The sequence below is a fragment of the Somniosus microcephalus genome, chromosome 5 (assembly GCF_052327205.1).
Source record: "Somniosus microcephalus isolate GS21.2 chromosome 5, FLI_Smic_1.0, whole genome shotgun sequence".
Taxonomy (NCBI): Eukaryota; Metazoa; Chordata; class Chondrichthyes; order Squaliformes; family Somniosidae; genus Somniosus; species Somniosus microcephalus.
The window spans coordinates 318,728,205-318,752,789 of NC_140991.1; the positions used below are offsets into that span (position 1 = coordinate 318,728,205).

The window sequence follows — 24,585 nt, forward strand, 5'->3', positions numbered from 1 at the left end:
AGGACCCCTAACCTGGATCTTAAAAAACTATAGCAGTCTTACAGATGCCTGCAGGCCAATCACAATTCGATATGCAAATATTAAAAATAGAGGGAGCTAATCGCTCATCCACCCAATCAGGACACATTTGTTCACAGTCACACACAAAACTTGTAATTATTAAAACAAGCCAAGTGAGAAGATAAACATATATTGATTAAGAAATTCCTTAATAATTAAGATTCCATCTCTGTTAGTACAGGTAGACTATCCTTTATCCGAAAACCTCGGGACCAGCCGAGTTTCGGATAAAGGAGAATTTCGGAAGGTGGGTCGGCGGGGGGTCGTGCGCACGACTTACGCTGACGCTCAGCGTAAGTCAGTCGGGGTCGGCGGGGGTCGGGGCCGGCGGGGTCCGCGAGGGGGGTCGGCGGTTGTCGGGGCCGGCGGGGGGGGGCGGCTGGCGGGGTCCGCAGGGGGGGGTCGGCGGTTGTCGGGTCCGCGGGGGGGTCGGCGGTTGTCGGGGCCGGCGGCGTCCGCGGGGGGGGGGGGGGGGGGGGGTCCGCGGGGGGGTCGGCGGCTGGCGGGGTCGGCGGCGTCGGCAGTTGTCGGGGCCGGCGGCGGTTGTCGGGGGGTCGTGCGCACGACTTACCCTTTATCCGAACTTCCGCAACCGGAACCCTCTAAAAACCGAAGGTTTTTTCGTTCAGCGTAAGTCGTACGCACGACTTACGCTGAACGAAAAAACCTTCGGTTTTTAGAGGGTTTCGGTTTTCGGAAGTCCGGATAAAGGGTAGTCTACCTGTAATTTTAAGAGAGGACCTGTGGAAAAAAAAAAAAAAATACAAAAAAAACAGTATTATGCTAGCATGTGCTTTTTTGGGCAAAATTCCCAAGCTGAACTTCCCGTGGAAAATTTCCGCAAATTTCCCGGAAACTTTCCAACCCTTTGCAACCCTAATCTGTAGATACCTTTTTGGATTTCATGGGGTCAGCTGCTCCCACAAGCAATCTGAGCATCGTACTTTTACATTAGTTAACTCATACTATCCTATATCTACTTGCTTGATAGTATAACACTAGATTGATCCCTGGGACGAGAGGGTTGTCCTATGAAGAGTGATTGGGCCTATACTTTCTGGAGTTTCAAAGAATAAGAGGTGATCTCATTGAAACATGCAAGTTTTGAGGGGGATTGACAGGGTAGATGCTGAGAGGGTCTAGAACTAGGGGGGCATAGTCTCAGGATAAGGGGTCGGCCATTTAGGACTGAGATGAGGAATTTCTTCACTCAGAGGGTGGTGAATCTTTGGAATTCTCTGCCCCAGAGGGCTGTGGATGCTGAGTCGTTGAGTATATTCAAGGCAGAGATCGATAGATTTTTGGACTCTCGGGGAATCAAGGGACATGGGGATCAGGCAGGAAAGTGGAGTTAAGATCGACGATCAGCCACGATCTTATTGAATGGCGGAGCAGGCTCGAGAGGCCAAATGGCCGACTCCTGCTCCTAATTCTTATGTTCTTAATGTTGCTGAATATTAATGTCACTGTAACTGATGCACAATGGAAACAGTCACAGCTTATTTCAGAGCTGCAAATAAGCCACCATGGAACAAAACTAGCTCAATCTTTTTACACTGTAGGTGACTACAGTAGCCTCAGCTGTAGAACACGAACCACAAGGTCCCTAGATCAAACCCCAGTATTAACTGGCGTTCAAATGAGCCTGCGCCTGCTTGATGACTTGTGTCAGATATAGCACAACACAGCAGAGAAGCGCTCCATCTCAGCTGATGTGGTGGGAAAATAAGCAGGACCCAAGCCCCTCTAATACCAATTTTGTTGGCTTGACGAAACACTAACTACATGATGCTACTACCGGTGATCAGCCACATTTTACAATTTTGCAGACTTAAAAAAAATAATTGCATAAAACTCGAGGGGAGGGAACAGAATGGAATAAAAACACTGCTGAAACTCATTCCCACATGCTGAAAATAAATCAATTATTTCTAATCACTAGTGAAGTAGCACAAACACATTGGGCACTAATGAGAAAATAAATCAGCAAGAGCCAGTCTACAAGAACATGCCAATACAGTGCGAGAAGTCACGTGCAAGGTAGTGCAAGTCATGTACAAATGTAGTGCAGAATAATACTCTGCTGCCCGTGTCCTAACTCGCACCAAGTCCCGTTCACCCATCACCCCCTGTGCTCGCTGACCTACACTGGCTCCCGGTTAAGCAAAGCCCCAATTTTAAAAGTCTCATCCTTGTTTTCAAATCCCTCCATGGCCTCACCCCCTCCCTATCTCTAATCTCCTCCCGTACCCCAACCCTCAGAGATATCTGTGCCTCTCTAATTCTGGAGCATCCCTGAATATAATCGCTCCACCATTAGTGGCCGTGCCTTCAGCTTCCAAAGCCATGAGCTCTGGAATTCCCTCCCTAAACCTCTCTCCTTCAAGATGCTCCTTAAAATCTAACTCTTCGACCAAGCTTTTGGTCATCTGCCCTAATATTGTCTTTTGTAGCTCGGTGTCAAATTGTGTTTGATAATCGCTCATGTGAAGTGCCTTGGGACGTTTTACTACGTTAAAGGCGCTATATAAATACAAGTTGTTGTTGATGACATGTTATAAAAAGGGAGATGCATGCAACTTTTTGGTGTCTCTGTTTTACCTTATTGCAATGCTCACTGCTTTCAATTCTCTTTCCTCACTAGTAAAATCACAACGGGCTTTGGGTAAAAAGTCCCGAACATTGAAGAGGAACTTCAGGTCACTGAAGAAAGGCTTCATGGCTGCTCTTGATAAGCAGCTTGAAAGTACAAGCAAGAATAGAGGGATACTAATACGCATGCAGACATTTAATAAAACATTTAGGATTTTGTGGCAATTCAGAAGAATACCCTTCCTCTTCAAAAGCACATTCACAAATCTTCATGTGGAAATTTAATTAAACTTCTTAAATTAGCAATTAAAGTGACTCACAGTCACAGGTAAGGTGCAACAGCATTTAACCTATGCCTTTATGTTCTTGTCGTGGATATAAAAAATGTTCACATGCACAAGTTTGTGACTTCAATTAGCTCAATGAAAATGTCAGAAACCCAACTTGCAATAAAAAGACAAAAACACATTCATTCAGTATCTCCACCTTTCAAAAGATTGATGCTAACGTTGAGCCTCCTGTTAAAGCCGCGAATGTTCAACTCGAGTAATTCAATACTCTCCAGTTACATCTCAAAGAAACAAGCACTCTGAATGTTTATGGTCTCACCTGCACATTACAAGAATTCTCCTTTCTTTCTACAGCCTCACTCATCTCCAAGATTTCTTTCTCCTTTCTTTCGATAATGGCCTTGGTTTCCTCCTTAGCAGCCACGGCAGTGTTGTACTTCAACTAAAGGAACAGTGGAAAATGTTACTATTTTTGAGCGTTAATTACCAAAGCCAAGGTGAAATTCTAAACCTACTCAATGTATTTTATACAGCAAGAATAGCTTTGAGTTCTAAAGCAATTGTACGTCTCAGCTACAATGCTCAAGAAACAACATTGGGTTTGCTGAATAGTGGAAGCCCATCGACACCAGCGATCTTTGGGCCTGCATAGTGCAGTGGGCTTTTGGAGTTTGACTCCAGCCCATATGGATGGGGTGAAAGTATCTTTTGTCTGTTGGCTACAAGAGTTGTGTGTGAAAAGGGTTTGGACAATTTTAACCCAGCTGCTGGCGGGCATGAGCTCACAACTGCGGTTAATGAAACAAAAAGGAAAATACTGCAGATGCTGGAAATCTGGAAAAAAAACAGAAAATGCTGGAAATACCCAGCAGGTCAGGCAGCATCTGTGGAGAGAGAAACAGAGTTAACGTTTCAGCTCGATTACCAATGTTCCCTCTAATTTTTTTGCCACACAGGCTGCGCAGGCCGGTCAAGATTTCGTGCATGCTCGGTTTTTCTATTTAAAAGTCAGCTCACCGGCCGCACAGCTTAAAAGGGAACGTTGCCGATGACCGGGTAATGAAACACTTACTGACAACCTTTGAAGACCACACTTGCTGGTGCGAGAGGGGGGAAAAAAGGTCACCCTCTTCCAAGGGTAGGGCTACAATACACCATCAAGGCACTAGCATCTGTTACCTCAATGGGCAATCTGGCAGGTTTCATGGTAATTTTCTTCACTGCTGCCTGCCACAAATTACCAGATTTATTGAACTGAACTTTGCAACTTGCCATGATGGGATCTGAATTCAGTTTGAATTGTTAGTCCAGCACCATAACCACTACAGTGCCATATGCATAATAGAGCCATGGAAAGTTGTACAGGGCCTTGGTGAGACCGCACCTTGAGTATTGTGTGCAGTTTTGGTCACCTTACCGGAGGAAGGACGTTCTTGCCATGGAGGGAGTGCAGCGAAGATTCACCAAGCGGATACCTGGGATGGCAGGAATGACGTACGAGGAGAGATTGTGTCAATTGGGCTTATAGTCACTGGAGTTTAGAAGATTGAGAGGGGATCTCATCGAAACCTATAAAATTCTGTCAGGTCTGGACAGACTAGATGCAGGAAGGATGTTTCTGATGGCCGGGGAGTCCAGAACCAGGGGTCATAGTCTAAGGATAAGGGGTAAGCCATTTAGGACAGAAATGAGGAGGAATTTCTTCACCCAGAGAGTGGTGAACCTGTGGAATTCTCTGCCACTGAGGGCGGTGGAGGCCAGTTCATTAAATATATTCAAGAAAGAGTTGGATATGTTTCTTGAGGCTGAAGGGATATGGGGAAAAGGCAGGGACAGGGTACTGAATTTGGATGATCAGCCATGATCACATTGAATGGCGGAGCAGGCTCGAGGGGCCAAATGGCCTACTCCTGCTCCTATCTTCTATGTTTCTATGTAAAGATTCATTATATTTCAAATAATGAAAAGGTCATGTTACAGGAAACTCTCGATTTACCAGCACCTAAATAACCGGAAATCTCTGTTAACCGGCAAAATTCAGGAGTAGGTTCAGGTAAGTTTTACTTCATATTAGTGGCCGTTCCTGGATCTGTGGCCATGTAACCGGGGTTCCTTCAACTGTTGCTAAGCAACAGGGACGCTTGGTCTGTGGCCAGGGTTCCTGCACCTGTTGCTAAGCAACAGGGAAGCCTGGATTTGTTGCTGTGTACGGAGCTCTCGTACCTTTCAACTATACCTCTCTGTATTCTGGACTTTTTGATAAACCGGCACCACGCCGGTCCCGTTGGTGCCAGATTTTAAAAGAAGAGTTTCCTGTATGAAGAAAAGTTTGAAAAAAGTGACTCCTTTTCCCTGTAATAGAAATCAAAAAGGTATCCGAGAGTTTGAAAGTTATGAAAGGTTTTGAGGGTACTGTTGGTACACGAGGCGAGAGATACCCTAGCCTAGCAACAGTCGAGAGAAAGGATTACAGAACACCCTAGCCAGTGTTCAACACTGAAGTAAGGCCTTGGGATAGTTTATAGTTTTGCCATACTATAAATATCCCACCACGTACCATTGCAAGCTTCGTGTAATGAAATCTGCTGGTCTTGCCTGTATTCGTTTTGCACTCATGTATATTACCCTCCCCCACACGGTGTATAGTTTCACTTCCTCTTCCCTGACTTCTCTTACTTAAAGATCCCAGGATCTGTATGACTCATTCCTGTGAGCCAGTCAGTGTGTTGAGATGTTAGCTCTGATCTTAGTGATTAAAAGCCAACTTGTTAAAGTCTATAACTTCTAGTTTTGTGGTTATTGAAGGCATATCACTTCGCAAGGGGATGCTGATGTACGCGAAATGTATACAGGTTGAACGTCCCGAATCCAGCAACCTCGGGACAGAGGCCGAGCCGATTTTTGGGTTTTTCCGGACTGCGGAACGTGTTTCTGATGTCTGAAGTCCGGAAATATCACAACCTGGGCTCGGGTATTTCCGGACTTCGGACATCAGAAACACGTTCCGAGTCCAGAAATGCCTGGGCCCGGCTGGCAGCGGAAACAGTGTCCGGATTCCAGACGACCCTGCCACCAATCGTCCCGGATTCCGGGCGCTCAACCTGTACTTGCATATGTAAAGATCGGCTGAAAGATAGTCTCCAGTCAACTGCACTACCAAATAAGGCAAGACCACTTCCACAAAAAAGCTTTTGTGTTAAGTTTAGATTTTAAAAAAAGAGAAACGTTTGAGTGCATGCCTACACTCAGAATTGCTGACAAAATTCCGCTTGTAAACTGCGTTATACAGTGAAGAAATTATACTCTGAATTTTAGATTATTTTGTTCTACTTTAACATTAAAAAACAAGCGATTATAATCATAAGACTGAATTCTTTACTACTCAACTGAACAACAGAAGACCGTTTAAAACAATACGTACAGTACATGGTGAACTGGTTAGCAAATCAGTAACGGGCACAACTGCTGCCACGTCGTTGCGCGTGCGCGGTTCCAGTGGTTTTTTGCTTGTTCTCGCCAGACTTCCCACCGATTAGAAAGAAACTTGAGGCATTGAGGGGTCTGTAATGTGACTTGAAGGTGATATTAGGATGCTGTCAGCTTATGAGTTTTATTGTACTCTCGTGGAGTGTGTTTATCACCATCAGGTCCTCTGTCTGTTGTGGTTTGAACACGTGGCTGGTGAACAGAATGCAGGCGCAGGATGTTAGGATTTAATCGGCTGGGAAAAAGATCATTGAGAAAGAGTAGAGACAGTGCGGAGAGAGAGAGAGAGAGAGAGGAGCGTTAAAGAGACTGGGGAGGAAAACGAGAGGGAGAGCGGAGAAGGAGTGCGAGAAGAGAGTGGCAGCAGTGTGATTAATTCATCAGAATGAACTGCTAAAACTTCCAGTACAATTTAACGAGGAAATGTGACTTGAAGGTGATAGTAGGATGTTGTCAGATTGAGAAGAGTTTTATTGTACTCTCGCCGAGTGTGCTTATCGCCATCAGCTCCTCTGTCTGTTGTGGTGAACGTTACTTTTTTCATATTTGGAACCTGACATTTATTCCGGTTCGTTGGCAGCAGTCACTCCGATCAGTAACAAGGAGGCAGAAACTCAAGATCACCAGAATGGAGGAGGAACTTAAAAGAATTCCACCCAACACCACACACATTGCTTATTAGAACATGAAATGATTTCCTACAGTGATTATTTAGACAGCAACTACAACACTGAAAGGGGAATTGAATGAAGAGTTGAAAACTGAATATAAAAAGTCAGAGGGAAAGGACAAGGAAATGGAATTAGAGTAGTAAGTTTCAGATGAAGAGCTAGCACGAGTACAGATCTGATGGGCTGACTGGTCCCCTCCAGTGCAGCGATTTCCATGAATTCCCATAAAAAGACAAGTGACCTGCTTACAACTGCCCAGGCTTCCATCCAAGAGTGTTCAAGATAACCTCTAGGTGCTGTCCAAAAGCAGTTAGGATTTCCCAAACCTTTAACCGTCTTGTGGGAAAGGACCCGATCTTCATTCTGTGCTTTAAGTATCAAGTACGGTATAGCCAAAGTTAAAATCCAATACCCTCTGGCATAGCATGGCGATGCAGCAGCAATTCAACACTGAGGCACACTGCTTGTTAAAGTTAGCGACTCTGTTAGAGGGCAAAGGAATTCAGTATACAGTTCTAGTTTTACTTTGTCAATGCAGCTAAAAGCAGGAAGATTACAGAAAGATTCAGCTGTGTACACGCTCACGGTCTGTGTTATTTAACTCACCTTGATGTCCTCCAATTCTTGGGTCAAGACAGAAATGACTTCAGTTTGCTGACTACACGAGCTTCTCATTTCCTGTATTTGATTCAGCAGGACTGTTATCACTTCCTACAGAAAGAAATTGATGAAATAGATCATCGACTAATATTTTAGAAATTACTCATGGGCGACCCATCAGATGCAAATGCTCAATTCTCACCATCATCTCCACTTCCGCACTAGAGCGATTGTGGGGTTTTTGCCTCCCAGAGTTCTGAATTCGGTTTTATCCAAACTACAGTGCCAGAATTCCCCATGAAAGCAGTCAAGAAATCGGCTTTAATACATTTACTACCATCATATATATCAGAAGGCATCACGCCAGTGGCTTGGCTATGGCAGCTACAGCACAGGCGAATGAGTTGCAGCAGCCTTACACAAAGTTGAAGAATGTCAGTCACTATAACTATCGAGATTACTCTGTAGGTGCACGGTTACTGGTAGAAATATAAAAGTCGTATGATTAATTCTAAAACATGTTGGGCCAGAAATGTCTGAAACCAGAGGTTTAACAGGCCTATGACTTGCTCTGGTAACTTAACAAGGTACATTCCAAATCCCAACACTTTTTTACCAAACCTTTTCATTGCTGGGAGTTTGTGTGTACACCAAGTTGTTTATTACCTGCCTGAAGAATGCTGCAAATACTTTTTTTTTTTTTTTTTTTTTTTAAGACCCCCATGTCCTTAACTTGCATTTATACAGCCCCTTTAACATAGTAAAATATCCCGAGCAATATGCCCACTAATTTTTTTTTTGGTGCGCAGACCCTTTAAGGGGCCGCGCGGCCCTTTGAAGTTATCACGCAGGCGCGGTTTTTCCATTACAAAGCTGTTGCGCGGCCTGCACGGGACCTCCAGATTGTTGCGCGGCCACGCAGCTTAATGGGAACGTTGGTCCCAAAGCGCTTAAATCCTAATGCATAAGACAGCAGGAAATGTGGCAAACTACATGATGATCTTACCTTTAAAATTCTTTGTTCTTCACTTTTGTTTGTTCTAGTACTAGAGGGTACAAGAGTGAGCAGTATAGAATGTGATGGGACTCCAAGTACACTTGGGTACAAATGTGGTAGTGCAACTTCATGGGATTTGATCATCACGTGCAGATGCAAAATTAGAGGTTCTGCCTACTCAATGGAATCATTTATAAAGGACTGACTTAGACAAGTGGGTGAATGTTAGTCTTGGCCAGTCAATTACACACCTATGTTTACTTTTAGTTGCAAAGAATAACCCCCCCAAAGCCTACATCAAATGTGAGGATCCGTTCGATATCATTTTGTAGAATAGCTTTCAGCTCAGTCGTACATACTTGTGCAGCTACTGTGCCGATCACTCTTGGTCAAGACAGCAACCGTAATATTAAATGATCAAATTTTTCAATAATAAGGATTTAACAAATTAAACTAGCACATGTTGGATTATAATTGCTTAATCAGAGGGACGAGCATGCCAGTTCTTTTAAGGCAATGGATTCAGTACGCAGGTCAACAGACCCTTTAATTAAACCTAAAAACAGATTAAAACATTTTTGAAATTAGAAATCCATGAGTGGAGGCCCCTCTGACGGCTCAGCTGGTTAAGCCAGCGTGTAACCAAGTCATACAGGCGAGGGAGATTCCAGCTTTGAGTGCTATCCTTTGCTGCATTAGCTCTCAGCATGGCTGGGGTGGAAGAAAGGGAGCAGCCAAGACTTGTGATCACTATAGACTTAAGAAAGGACATACTTGCTCTCGAGTCAGTACAAAGAAGGTTCACTCGGTTAATCCCAGGGATGAGGGGGTTGAGTAGATTGGGACTCTACTCATTGGAGCTCAGAAGAATGAGGCGCGATCTTATTGAAACATAAAAGATTGTGAAGGGGTTGGATCGGGTGGATGCGGGGAAGATGTTCCCGATGATGGGCGAAACTAGAACTAGGGGGCATAGTCTTAGAATAAGGGGCTGCTCTTTCAAAACTGAGATGAGGAGGAACTACTTCACTCAGAGGGTGGTAGGTCCATGGAATATGCTGCCCCAAAAAGCTGTAGAAGCTACATCATTACATAAATTTAAAACAGAAATAGACAGTTTCCTAGAAGTAAAGGGAATTAAGGGTTACGGGGAGCGGGCAGGAATTTGGACATGAGTCTAGGTTCGGATCGGTCATGGCCCTGTGAGTAGCGGAGCGGGCCCAGGGCCCGTGTAGCCTGATCCTGCTCCTATTTCGTGTGTCTAATTCTGTTAGATTCAGGAGATGGTTCTGTGATAGTGGATTGGCGGTTAGGATCAGATCAGCCATGATCTTATTGAATGGCGGAGCAGGCTCGAGGGGCCGATTGGCCTACTCCTGCTCCTATTTCTTATGTATCCAACAGCCTCGCCAGAACTGCACGAGGATTTTGGTGGAGTACAAGATCAAGCTTGGCTGCTCAGAGCTCCCGTCGTCCCTGTACCCCCCACCCGGCCCAGAGCTCCTGACCTTCTCCAAGCAAGCGGATAGAAAACGGCTAGCAACAGGGAGGGCATGTGCTTCAGGCCGCATGCTCCAACTTGGCGCCTATGCGGCAGCAACATTGGGTCTGCATACATGGCTCTCCGGTGTGGCGGAGGGCGGGACAGTATTTGGGCTTGGCCCCAGACGCCGTGCCAGCAGTCACAGCGTATACACTCTGCGGTTGAATTAGTCTTCAGGAAAGGAGAAGAAAATTAGCAGATAAAAAAGGAGCAGGAAAGAAAAAAACCATAAGCTAAACTACATTTAAGCAGCAACTTCAAACAGATATTACAGGAAACTTTGGTTTATCCGGAGGTTAACTGTTAATGCTCGAGCCACCGGCAAAAATCAGGAGCCGTTTCATTAGTTTTTTTTTTCTTTTCGTTGCTTTTTTTTTTCCCCACCAGTCAGGCTCTGCAAGGTCTCGCTGAAGCTGTTGCTAAGCTACAGACGCTTGCAAGGTACAGCCGACTGTTTAGAAGCTGTTGCTAAGCAACAGGGTTTGTTGCCAGATACGGAGCTCAAAATCTCCGTATGTTTCAACATTAACGTTGGTTTGTCCGGCAGTTTTGATGGGACGGCAACAGCTCGGTCCCGTCGGTGCCGGATAGCACAAAGTTTCCTGTAGTCGAGATGTGAAACAGATGGCTTCCAAATTAGTCCAACAATGTCCTTTGTTTCTTTCCAGGAACAGATTACCAATTTGGGTTACAAAAAGCAAGAGGGAGGAAGGAGAATTCGGTCGAGTTATATTTTTGGACGGGTAGGTAGGAAATGCTGCTATTACATTTCCAGGTAGACTGCTCAAACTCAACGGGATCACATGCTCAGCTCTCACCTGGACTTTAACATCCTAAATCCTTGCTTCGAGTTCGGCTGTTTTGCTGCAACAATCCCATGGGATACAGCACCACAACTGCCTCAAAGTTTCAACTCACGCACCTGATCAGCAGCATTCTTCTTCTCTAGATCAGCAATAACCCTTTTTGCATCTGCCAGGCTCTGTTCCAGATTTTTCAGCTCCATTGCCTTGAACAAACAGAAGAGAAAAAGAAGCGCGTAATATTATTCATAAATCTAAAAACTGTATACAAGAATTATACTAATTGCAATCAACACTGCGGGCCACATTGTATTGGAATATCCAAGATCCCATATGCGTTAGTAAAGAACCTTTTACCAAATGTAGAAAGTGATGAAATCGATTTAGACTGTAACATAGACAACACGTGGTTACCATTTCTGCATTTATTTTTATGGCACGAGAGAATCTCTTATTAGATGTAGTGGAAACAAATCTAGATGTCACAGTCCAATACTGTACAAAAACCTTCATACTGGTAGAACATGCTAAACTGTCCATTAAAAACTTGCAGTGTGTTTCTGGAAAAAGGCACTTCTCAAACTTTAACAAAAAATAAAAATGGACCCAAGTTTATGAGAATGGCAAAAATGGGCTTGGATAGCACATGGCTCAGGCTTCCCTGAACCAACAACTAGCATTTATACAGCGCCCATAACGTAGTAGTGTCCCAACGTGCTTCACAGGAGCGTTATAAAACAAAAATTGACATCGAGCCACAAGGTAAATTAGGGCAGATGACCAAAAGCTTGGTCAAAGAGGTAGGTTTTAGGAGCGACTTAAAAGGAGGAAAGAAAGAGAGGTGGAGGGGTTTAGGGAATGAATTCATGAGCTTAGGACCGCCAATGGTGGAGCGATTAAAATCAGGAATGCGCAAGAGTGGAGAGCAGACGTACTGAGCGGGCACAAGTCCAAAAATAGGGTGGCAACGGCAGAAACTTTGCAGAAAGAAGGAATACAAAGTGCAGCTACATAAAGGTATGCAAAGCGGTGTCCCTATAGAGGGGCAAGCGAATGGCTGGAGACATTTGTAAATACTGTAAGTATATGGGTACGTTTAGTGTATGAGGGCAAGTTTAGTAATGTCCAAGAATTAATTTTTGAGCTGATTATTATATTACAAGTTGTAAGGGCAAACAGTGCGGTACTTCAGGAGGCAACATGGTCACATGAAGGATTTGGAAAGACCTTTGTAAGAAATGCGCTCAGAGAGCGCATACTGTGGGAATATTTTTGGATAGACTCAAAAGTTCCCTGGAATCAAGCTGATTTTTTTTTTTTTTTTTGCACGATGGTCATTTTCTCCTGCCAGATATACAGCCATATGGGCACATGCCTGCTAAAAGACTTTAAAAGTAAAACAGATAGATTTAAATCTATCATGCTCGTTTGGTTTTCTCTTTTTATCCTTGGATCATATTTCTTGCCAATTGTTCGACAACAGCTAGCCTGAGATTGGAGTCAGTTTTCAGCCAGTTAAGTGTCACATGTATAAAGATTGCTTCTGTTAGGCTGCCAAATTTAGCCCGTGAGCAACTGACGATTGTACATTAGGAAGGTTACAGGCTTGATCGCCAGTCTATGCTCATTAACTGAACTCAGCCAGGATTGCAGTAGAGGTGTTAGAAAAGGGTGGACACGGGGAGAGAGGGCGCATTGGAGGGAAACAGCCAGCTGAACTCAGAGTTCCGAGTTACACATTCAACAGTACTACAGGGACAAAACACAAGAACATAAGCATTAGGAGCAGGAGTCGGCCATACGGCCCCTTGAGCCTGCTCCACCATTCAATAACATGGCTGATCTTCAATCTCAACACCACTTTCCCGCCTGATCCCCAGATCCATTGATTCCCCGAGAGTCCAAAAATCTATATCTCAGCCTTGAATATACTCAACGACTCAGCACGCACAGCCCTCTGGGACAGAGAATTCCAAAGATTCACAACCCTCCAAGAGAAGGAATTCCTCCTCAGCTCGGTCTTAAATGGCCGACCCCTTATCCAGAGACTCTGCCCTCTGGTTCTAGACGCGCCAGCCAGGGGAAACAACCTATCAACATCTACCCTGTCAATCGCCCTCAGAATCTTATGTCTCAATGAGTATATAACAATAGGATATTGGATCTCGCATAAAGGGGTAAGGGGTGGAAATTAAAAAAAAAGGCATGCTCAGTTTCCATTCAGACTCTCAGGATCATACCTGTTGCTCAGACTTCAGCAATAGTCCAGAAGACTGTTTCTTTAGCAGATCTTTTTCATCCAAAGCCTTCAAAAGCTCCCTGCATAAAGACACATCAAAGACTTGGTCAGAAAACAAAGCCACAGTTCAGAATGATTACAGGCACAGCCATTTTAAATGCAATAAAAATACAAATATCACTTCTTTCAACAAGGATATTAAAATATTTTAATGTAATTTTTAATAACCCAATTAAAATGGCAACTCCAATACCATTTGACCAATATAATTACCCATTGGAAACACACCAAGCGATATTTATCTATACCTCAGTCTGTTACCACGGTTTTCTTGCTCAGGCCAACATCCCCAGCATCGAAGCTTTGACCACGCTCAATCAGCTCCGATGGACGGGTCACATTGTCCGCATGCCCGATACGAGACTCCCAAAACAAGCGCTCTACTTGGAGCTCCGGCACGGCAAGAGAGCCCCAGGTGGGCAGAGGATTCTCAATTACTGAAATCGCCGACAGCGAGTCTAACAGCAGTAAAAGCTGTGTGACAACATTCTTGGAGTCTGTACTAATGTAACACATTATTCCTCAAAGTTCAAGCCAAGATTCTCTGATAGCTCATTTAATAAATGCACCACCATATAAGCCATACAGACAAGGAGGGCCTGACGAAGGGTCTTCGACCTGAAACATTGATTCAAACGCTTCAAGGACACCCTCAAAGCCTCCTTGAAAAAGTGTAACATCCCCATTGACACCTGGGAATGCCTGGCCCAAGGCCGCACAAAGTGGAGGAGAAGCATCCGGGAAGGCGCCGAACGCTTCAAGTCTCTTTGTCGGAAGCAAGCGGAAGCCAAGCGCAAACAGCGGAAGGAGCGCCCGTCAACCCAAGCACCCCACCCACCCGCCCCTTCAACCACCGTCTGCCCCACCTGTGAGAGACTGTAGGTCCCGCATTGGACTCAGCAGTCACCAGAGAACTAATTTTTAGTGTGGAAGCAAGTCATCTTCGGTTCCAAGGGACTGCCTAAGAAGACAGCGACCAAAGTTTTGACATAGATATGTAGCTGGATGTTAGCATAAGCTATCAGAATTAAATAAAATACAATGGAAATGCAGAGAGAAAATATTAATTCTTCCCTCTCCTCCAATTTACTGCAACCCAACACACTATTTGTGGTTAGGTGGAAAGAAAGAGACGACGGTGCCTGATAAAGTGAATTGCAAGACTGAAGCAGCTGTGGGCAGAGTGCAGAGCCATCTACTGCACAGAGTGAGCAATTCCCTGGACTTTCTTTGAGAACCCCATTCACATCAAACTTGCTACTGTACATGGAGAAGTGCGTACAAAGAGACATCCAGCATCATAGCACGACATGATAATACACCAATACAACATGCCTCTGGGCCACCCTGCCTACAAAGAAATTGCATCTTGAAGTGCATAGGAGATGTACTTATGTGCCACGGAGATTATAAAACCTCAACTTGAAGAAGCTTCCAATGTGCGCAAACAAACTGAAGGGGACAAGGGAGAACAAACATTCCCATGCTTGCATTTACAACTAATGTATAAAACAAACCAACTAGCGTGTGTATAAAACAAACCAAAGTGCCAGTACGCATCTAGTACAAGATGTCTCCCTTTGTAATTTGCTGGTCCGAATGCCGAGGCAAAAAAAAAACTTACTTGGAGTTGTTTTCTATGTCCTGTTGAAGTTGTGAAGAAAGTTTTTGGTTTCGTTCCTTTTCAGTTTCTAAAAGCTCCATTAAAGACTGCATTTAATGTAGAAGAAAAGATTTAAAGGAAACATTTCAAAATGAACTACAATATACATTAGGTAAAAGGAAATGATTCATGTATATCTTGTAGAGTTTTAAAACACATTGTGGACGATATGGGTGGTTAGCAGGGGTTTGGCATCTCCTTTACATGCTGGATGCTTTTAGCTCCGAGCTCCAATAGCACGCAGTAGTGGACAGGTTGCTGGTATCATGGAGAAATCAAGATCCATTTCCTAGCAAATTGGTTGCCATCAATGAGCTGAAGATTCATCTTTTGCTTTCCACATATCACATCTACCTCTCAACTGTGTATACAAGCACAATTAATTTTTTACACAAGAATTAGGAGTCGGCCATTCGGCCCCTCGAGTCTGCTCCGCCATTCAATAAGATCATGGCTGATCTTCGACCTCAACTCCACTTTTCCGCCCAATTCCTATATCCCTAGATTCCCCTAGAGTCCAAAAATCTCTGTCTCAGCCTTGGATATACTCACCGACTCAGCATCCACAGCCCCTTTGGGGCACAGAATTCCAAAGATTCACAACCCTCAGTGAAAAAAGTCCTCCTCATCTCAGTCAGAGTCATAGTCCTAAATGGCCGACCCCTTATCCTGAGACTGTGACCCCTAGTTCTAGACTCTCCAGCCAGGGGGAAACAGCCTCTCAGCATCGACCCTGTCAATCCCCCTCAGAATCTTATATGTTTCAATGAGATCACCTCTCATTTCTAAACTCCAGAGAGTATCGGCCCAATCTACTCAATCTCTCCTCATAGGACAACCCCCTCATCCCAGGACTCAAATCATGCACAAAGAAAAAATTACTTTCATCGCTGGATGTATTTGCCAGTATATTAAAGCACTAATTATAACCAGTTCTAAATTGGATTAGATCAAGCACAAATCTATAGTTTTTACATCATATTTCTTAAGCAGCATCAACAAGGAACATACATACATTCTTGTCCAGTGGGGGCAGAGTTCTATGTGGAGAAATCCTATCTATTGGAAGCTACATTTAGAGACTTCACAAACTAATTGGGAATTTTGACCAGTTATTTAAGAGAATATCTTTACCAATGCCTAAGCTGTGCTTAAAGCTACATCTCAGAGGGAAAAAAAATCAAGATGTTCCAACACAGCTTAAAATTTTAAAAGCTCACTCACAAAACGAGGTTGCAATACTGAAATTACGAAGCATAAAATTTAACGCATCACTGATTAGAATTCACTTTTTTTGCCCTTCAAATCTCCGGAGTTCCTGCATCATGGCCAGCTACAAGGTGGAATGGGGTCATCTGCTCCTCACCTCCCTTCAATGCCATTGTCAAGTGAGTTTAAGAGTTGATTACTCAGGATATGCAGCACAGAACCAGTCCATTTGTCCTAGCCAGTCCATGCCAGCGTTTATGCTCCACTCTAGCCTCCTCCCATCTTTCCTCATCTAAATCTATCAGCATAACCCTCTATTCCCTTCTCCCGCCTCCCCTTAAATGAATCTATACTATTCGCTTCAACCACTCCCTGTGGCAGCGAGTTCCACATTCTCACCACTCTCTGGGTAAAGAAGTTTCTTCTGAATTCCCTATTGGATTTCTTGGTGACTATCTTATATTGATGGCCTCTAGTTTTGCTCTTCCCCACAAGTGGAAACATTCTCTCTGTATCCACTCTATCAAAACCTTTCATAATTTTAAAGACCTCTATTAGGTCACCCCTCAGCCTTCTTTTTTCAAGAGTAAAGGGACCCAGCCTGTTCATCCTTTCCTGATATGTATACCCTCGCATTTCTGGTATCATCCTTGTAAATCTTCTCTGCACCCTCTCCAGTGTTTCTATATCCTTATATTATAATATATGGCGACCAGAACTGCAGGCAGTATATCCTGAGAGATGACATGCAAGATCCCACGCACGCACACAGGTAAAACTGACGATACACGATGTCATGTATTGAAGTCTTCCCTTTTCTTACACTAATTTCAGTCCGCAATGCTTCAGCTTCCTCCTTCATTTGTTCCAGGTTCTCACGCAGCTGATCAGTTTCATACGCTTTAAATTCCACAACCTCCTGTAGATTGTCATAAGTGTCCTGGAGTGACCGCTTCTCTTCCAGAATTTTCTCATGCTCCAGCCTAGTATCGAAAAAGAAGTTGTGTATTCGATCAGGACTCCACTTTTACATTTACCACACTGCCATTTAGGGGAGGGAGATAAGAGGGGGAATATTAACAGTTAAACTGGTCAACAGGAAATGGTCAGTTTGAATCAGAATCTAGCTACAAAAATCCAAAAGGCTTTTTATTTATTTATTATTTTTTTTTTTTAAGTTTACAGAATTCACAATGACTTTGTTTAGCACACTTGCAGCTGCATGGTGTCAGGTTAACCTAAGTTAAGGAAACCTCCAGCTTATCATCTTACTGCCCCTCCCCATAACTAACAAATCAGAACATTTTCATGTTGAGCACCACGTGGAGGGAGCAAGGTCACAGAATGTACTCTGGGTGGGGGACTTCAATGACCACAGAAAGGCCCAATACTGCTTCCACCTATTGAGCTGGCCAGGTCCTGAAGAACTTGGCTCCCAGGCTGGGGCCTGCATCAAGTGTTGTTTCCCCCACTGCAATAACCTACTTGACCTCATCCGCACCAATCTACCCATCAGATACGTCTGTCCACAGTAGTTCACAATGGTGAATGTAAAAGAACATTACAGGAGCAGCACCAGGCATAGTTTAGAATTAAGTCCTAATCTAGTGAAACTACTACAAAGGGCTACTTACATGCTCAACACCAAGGCAGCAGACGTTAGACAGAACTCTGTGGTCCCACAAGCAATCAAGAATGGTGGTGGACAACCAGGCTCCATAAATATTCCCATTCTCCACCATGGTGGAGCCCAAAACACAAGTGCAAGAAAGAAGGTGGATGTATTTGCAGCCATCTTCAGCCAAAAGTCCAGAGTGGACCATCCTACACAGCCTCCAAGTTCCCACCAACATAAATTAGTGTCCAACCAATTTGGTTCACTCCACTTGATATTAAGAAGCAGCTGAGTGCACTGGACTCAAAGGCTATCCTAGCTTTACTGCTGAAGACTTGCGCACAGAACTAGCCACTCCCATGCCAATCTGTCCCAGCACAACCATGATGCCAGCACCTACCCAACAACACAGGAGATTGCCTTGTCCACAAAAAAAATTCAGCACAAACCTAACCCAGCCAATTACCACCCTATCAATAAAGTGATGGAAGAAAGTAATAGTGCCAGACAACACCAATTCACCAGTTTGGGTTCCACCAGAACAACTTGGCGCCTGACCTGGTCACAGCCTTGATCTAGACATGACTCTCCTGCCATTCGGTGTTACGTCCAAGAGTAGGTACCCTTGGCATCAAGGAGCCCTAGCACAACGGAGGTCAATGGGAGTTAAAAGGGAAAACTCTCCAGTGGTTAGAGTATTAACTGACAGAGGAAGATTGTTGTGGCCAATCATTTCAAGCCCAGGCCATCGCTGGAGGAGTTTCATCACAGAAGCGTCCTTGGCCCAACCATCTTTAGTGGATTTATTAATGATAGTCGCTCATCATAAGATCAAGAAGGGGCTGTTTACTGACGATTCAGCCTCATTCATAACTTCTCCAATAATAAAGCAGGCCACACAGTAGGATATGGGCAACATCCAGGCTCGGGCTGACAAGTGGCAGGTAACATTCACGCCACACAAGTGCTGGGTAATGACCGCTTCAAACAAGAGAAAGCCCACCTATCACCCCCCAAGCTTCACCAGCACCGTCTCCTTGTCTCCCACCATCAAGCTCTTGGGCCTTACCAATAACAAGAAGCTGAAATGGAGCAGCCATATTACAGTTGCTACAAGAGCAGGGCAGAAGTTGGGTACTGTGCGACGAGTGGGTCACATCCCAAACCCCCAGAGCATCACCATTTACAAGGCACCAGTCTGAAGGGAGATGGAACACTCACCACTTGCCTGGCAGCATGCAACTGTAACACTCAAGCAACTCCTCATCCAGGACAGAGCAGTTCACTTGATCAGCTTCCCTGCCACTGGACTAAATATCCACCCATTCCATCACCAGCACACTGTGGCTGCAGCATGTACAATCTACAGGATGCACGACAGTAACTCAATAAAGGTTACTGCGACAGCACATCCCTCCCCTGCCAGTTCTAAACAGAAAAAGACTTAGATTTATATAGCGCCTTTCACGACCACTGGACGTTCCAAAGCGCTTTACAGCTAATGAAGAGCCTGGTTCTAACGGAAGTGTCCAGCTGTTCTTTTTGTTCTCGGGATATTGGCGACGCTGGAATGGCCACATTTATTGCCCATACCTAGTTGCTGCAAAAAGGTGGCGGGCTGCCTTGAATTGCTGCAGTCCTTGTGATGGTAGTGCACTTAGTGACGTTAGGTAGGGAATTCCAGGATTTTGATTCAGATTGTGAAGGAATGGCTCAAATGTCCAACTCAAGATGGTGTGCATCTTGGATGGGAACTGGGAGGGGATGGTTCCTATGGCATTGCTGCTCGTCATATAAACATAAGACATAGGAGCAGGAGGTGGTCATTTGGCCCCTCGAGCCTGCTCCGCCATTCAATAAGATCATGGCTGATCTGATCTTGGCCTCAACTCCACTTTCCCACCCGCTCCCCATAACCCTTCACTCCCTTACCATTCAAAAATCTGTCCATCTCCACCTTAAATATATTCAATGATGACCCAGACTCCACAGCTCTTTGGGGAAGAGAATTCCAAAGATTCACAACCCTCAGAAGAAATTCCTCCTCATTTCCGTTTTAAAGGGTGCCCCCTTATGCTGAAATTATCCCTAGTTCCAGATTCCCCCACGAGGGGAAACATCCTCTTTGCATCGACCCTGTCGAGCCCCTTCAGAATCTTATATGTTTCAATAAGATCCCCTCTCATTCTTCTAAACTCCAATGAGTATAGGCCCGACCTACTCAACCTTTCTTCATAAGACAACCCCTTCATCTCAGGAATTAACCTCGTGAACCTTCTCTGAACTGCCTCCAATGCAAGTATATCCCTCCTTAAATAAGGAGGCCAAAACTGGACGCAGTACTCCAGGTGTGGTCTCACCAACGCCCTGTACAGTTGTAAAAGGACTTCCCTACTTTTATACTCCATTCCCCTTGCAATAAAGGCCAACATTCCATTTGCCTTCCTAATTACTTGCTGTACCTGCATGCTAACTTTTTGTGATTCATGTACAGGAAACTTTGTGCTATCCGGCACCGACGGGACCAAGCTGCTGCCATTGCCTCAAAACTGCCGGACACTCGAGTTAATGTTGAAAGATACGGAGATTTTTATCTCCGTATCTGACAACAAACACTGTTGCTTAGCAACAGCTTCTAAACACTCGGATGTGGCTGCGTCTGTAGCTGAAGCTGTTGCTATAGCTACAGGCCTTGCAGTGCTTGACTGGGGAAAAAAAAGCAAAGAAGCGAAAAGAATAAAAAACGGCTCCTGATTTTTGCCGGTGGCTCCAGCTTGCTGGATGGTTCGCCTCCGGATAACTCAGTTTCCTGTACAAGGACCCCCAGATCCCTCTGTACCTCAGCATTTTGTAATCTCTCCCTATTTAAATAATAATTTGCTTTTTTATTTTTCCTACCAAGTGGATAACCTTGCACTTTCCCCCCATTATACTCCATCTGCCAGATTTTTGCCCACTCACTTAGCCTATCTATATCCCTTTGGAGATTCTTTGCGTCGTCCACACAATTTGCTTTCCCACCTATCTTTGTATCAGCAGCAAATCTGGCTACATTACACTCGGTCCCTTCATCCAAGTCATTAATATAGATTGTAAATAGTTGAGGCCCCAGCACGGATACCGGTGACACCCCACTAGTTACAGTATGCCAACCTGAAAATGACCCATTTATGCCGACTCTGTTAGTTAGCCAATCCTCTATCTATGCCAACCCAGCTCTCATCTTGTGCAGTAACCTTTTATGTGGCACCTTATCAAATGCCTTCTGGAAATCCAAATACACGACATCTACTGGTTCCCCAAATCCACCCTGCTCGTTACATCCTCAAAGAACTCCAGCAAATTTGTCAAACATGATTTCCCTTTCATAAAACCATGCTGACTCTGCTTGACTATATTATGATTTTCTAAATGTCCTGCTATCACTTCCTTGATGGTGGACTCCAGCATTTTCCCAATGACAGATGTTAGGCTAACTGGTCTATAGTTGCCTGCTTTCTGTCTCCCTCCTTTCTTAAATAGGGGCATTATATTTGCGGTTTTCCAGCCGGCTGGGACCTCTCCAGAATCCAGGGAATTTTGGTAGATTACAACCAATGCATCCACTATCTCTGCAGCCACCTCTTTTAAGACCCTAGGATGCAGGCTATCCTTCTCGGTGGTACTAGAGCACAACATTCTAGGCTGACACTCCAGTACAGTACTGAGGAAGAGCTGCACTGTCAGAGATGCCGTCTTTCGGATGAAATGTTAACCCGAGGCCCCGTCTGCTCTCAGATGGGCATAAAAGATCCCATGGCACTATTTCAAAGAAGAGCAGGGGAGTTAGCCCCAGTGTCCTGATGCCAATATTGATCCCTCAATCAACATCACTAAAAAGCAGATTATCTGGTCATCACATTGCTGTTTGTGGGAGCTTGTTGCATGCAAATTGACTGCCACTTTTCCTACATTACAACAGTGACTACACTTCAAAAAGTACTTCATTGGCTGTAAAGGCACGTCATAATCTGTACCTGATTTTATCCAGCTGTAACTGGACATTGATGAACTGGTCAGAAAGTTGACTGTGCTCTGCATCTTGTTTAATCTTGTAGGAGCTGTATTCATTCTTTACAGTTGTAAGTTCCTTGTCAGCTGAATGCAGCACGACACGCAAGTCATGGACTTCGCTCTGCAATACTGTCAAATAGAAAGTCGCTGCCGTCACTGATTTACAACTTTAGGACCAACCAGCATATCTTTGGATATTAACAAAAAGAAAATTCACCACACAAAGAGATGACGCTAGGAAACAGGATCAATATTGATTCAACAACTTTTAAATGGTAAAGTTTCAACACTTGATTTGCAAGATTCATAATTCAATAGAGCAGGCTAGCAAAAATCAAGTAAATTCAGTACTCCCAGCAGAGAACGAGACTCAAAGGAAGTGCATGTCATAGAAATCAGCGCTGCAGTGTTATATCACTTTCTACAAACCAATTTTGCCCAAGTGCAATTCCCAATGGGAGCGCAGCATCACTGAATTTACCCACATAGCTGTTCAGCAAGTATCTGGTGACTAACTTTTCCACATACGTTAAAATACAAATTAGAGCCCAGTCTTCAATAGGCCAAAGGAGATTTCTCTTGCTGAAATCCTACTGGAATGAATCCAACGCTAAGCCTTCAGTTTCAAAATGGATCTTGGAGACTGGATAACAATTACATCCATTTTATTAAACGGTGGAAAGAAAGACAGTAATTTTAAAAAATGTACTGCTCCCCACCTTAAAGCCAAGCAAGATGATAAAAAACCAACTAGCCAGAGGAGTTTTTGTTCCACCCCAGGAATGTCATTTTGGTTCCTACATTCAAAAGAGGATACCTGCCATGACTGACTACATAATGAATAAAACTGATTAAGATTCCGTTCAATCCCTATTGCACCCAAGGACAAATAAGCAATGATGCAAAGTACTGCATATTGGAAGAAAGAATGAGCAAAATAGGGGGTTAGCACATGGAAACTTTGAACGAGACTTGGGATTGACAGTAGACTCACTAATTTTCAATTTAAAAAGATAACATGGAAAATCAATTAAAAATAACCAGAATGGTGGGGTACACAACTTGCACTTCACTGTTCTGGCTATGTTCCAGTTTTATAATGCAATGGTCAGGCCGTACTCATGTTCTTGGATCACCTTCAAAATAAGGAGCTGCTCAGATAGACATTGAGTAGAAATCAGATTACACCCCGGTTACATTACATTCTGGGAATCAGAATGGCTCAAATATAAGAAATTCACTTCCAACATGCAGTTGCAAACTGGAACAAGTAGTTGCATACAATGTTCCCTGTAATTTTTTTTTTGTGGGGGCCCTTTAACTGGCTGTGTGGCCCATTCAATTTTTCACACATGCTGAGTTATTTCCATTGTAAAGCGGGTGAGCGGCCTGCGCGGGACCTCCAGACTGTTGGGCGGCCGCGCAGCTTAGTGGGAACATCGGTTGCATAGATACATTGAAGGGGAAACTGGATAAGGACATGGGGGAGAAAGGAATGGAAGGATACGCTGACAGGGCGAGATGAAGTGGGTGGGAGAAGGAGGCTCGTGTGGAGCAGAAACACCGGCATAGACCTGTTGGGCCGAATGGCCTGTTTCTGTGCTGTAAATTCTGTGTAAATTGGTGGTTCTGATGCTGCTTGCCCAGCACCAGGCTGCAGTATTACTTTTGCAACAACTGGGATCAAGCCAAAATAACAGTGGATTCAGGCATCTAAACAAATTAGTGAGGGACGTGATCAATGTTCCCTCTATATTGTCTTTGTGCGCGGCGCGGCCTGTTTATTTCAATGCGCGGTCCCTTTAAATTTCTGCACGTGCGTGATATTTCAAATGGAAATGCTTGCGAGCGGCCGGTGCAGTACTTGCAGATTACTGCGCAGCCGCGCACGCACGCAGCTTAGAGGGAACATTGTACGTGGTCTGGAGGTCCCGCGCAGGCCGCTCACCGGCTTTACAATGGCAATAACCACACATGCGCGAAAAATTGAATGGCCCGCGCACTGAAAAAAAATTACAGGGAACATTGTATGCAACTACTTGTGTTCCAGTTTGCATACTATAGGCATTTTAAAATTTATGGGACACTAGCGTATTAACTAAAGCTAAGGCGAGACCTGGAGTTGAGAACCTCAACACAAATATCAAAATACACAAAGCATGGCGCTGTTGTAACAAATCAAGTATAAGTTTCACCTACTATTGTTTTTATTCAAATACTCCTGCAGTTCTCTCTCAAATGATTTATTCTTCGTAGTAAGCTCCTGGTTGTCTTTGTTCCTATCATTTCGTTCAGACACGATGAGCTAAGAGCATTTATACAAATAACATTTTACTGATGCGAATTACACTGTTTTTAAAATAAAATTAAAACTGCAATTGTATACTTAGCTATTCGCATCCACAGGGATCCATGTGTTTTAAAGACAAAAAGTGTGCGCTAGAAAGAACAAGGACTCCATCCCAAATCCTCTTCCTCCCCACAAGTAATGAGATGTTGCACTCCCAGGGATTTCTGACAAATTTTAAGATAGCTTAAGAATCTGAACCATTGCCACAAGTTGTAAATGAAATACTGTTGGACATTTACGTGCTAATTAAGCGGAGGGTCCCAAACACTCCTTCCATGAGAAAGCATTTTCTCCAATCCAGTCTATTGCATCGACTGCTCGTGTTGCAGTGTCCCCCAGAAACCAAACAAAGTG

The 24,585-nt window shown here is 44.2% G+C and overlaps 1 protein-coding gene across 1 annotated transcript in view; it reads right to left on the reverse strand.

Annotated features, from left to right (window-relative positions):
* Nucleotides 1-24,585, reverse strand: part of kif15 (kinesin family member 15) — a 102,429-nt gene that overhangs the window by 32,064 nt on the left and 45,780 nt on the right. The window contains exons 19-26 of the mRNA XM_085989315.1: nt 24,081-24,186; nt 21,845-22,010; nt 17,037-17,196; nt 14,966-15,051; nt 13,283-13,361; nt 11,162-11,248; nt 7,706-7,810; nt 3,262-3,384 (exon numbers count right to left, since the gene is read on the reverse strand). Of these exons, the coding sequence (XP_085845441.1) occupies nt 3,262-3,384; nt 7,706-7,810; nt 11,162-11,248; nt 13,283-13,361; nt 14,966-15,051; nt 17,037-17,196; nt 21,845-22,010; nt 24,081-24,186 (912 nt within the window). The remainder of the gene's footprint in view (nt 1-3,261; nt 3,385-7,705; nt 7,811-11,161; nt 11,249-13,282; nt 13,362-14,965; nt 15,052-17,036; nt 17,197-21,844; nt 22,011-24,080; nt 24,187-24,585) is intronic.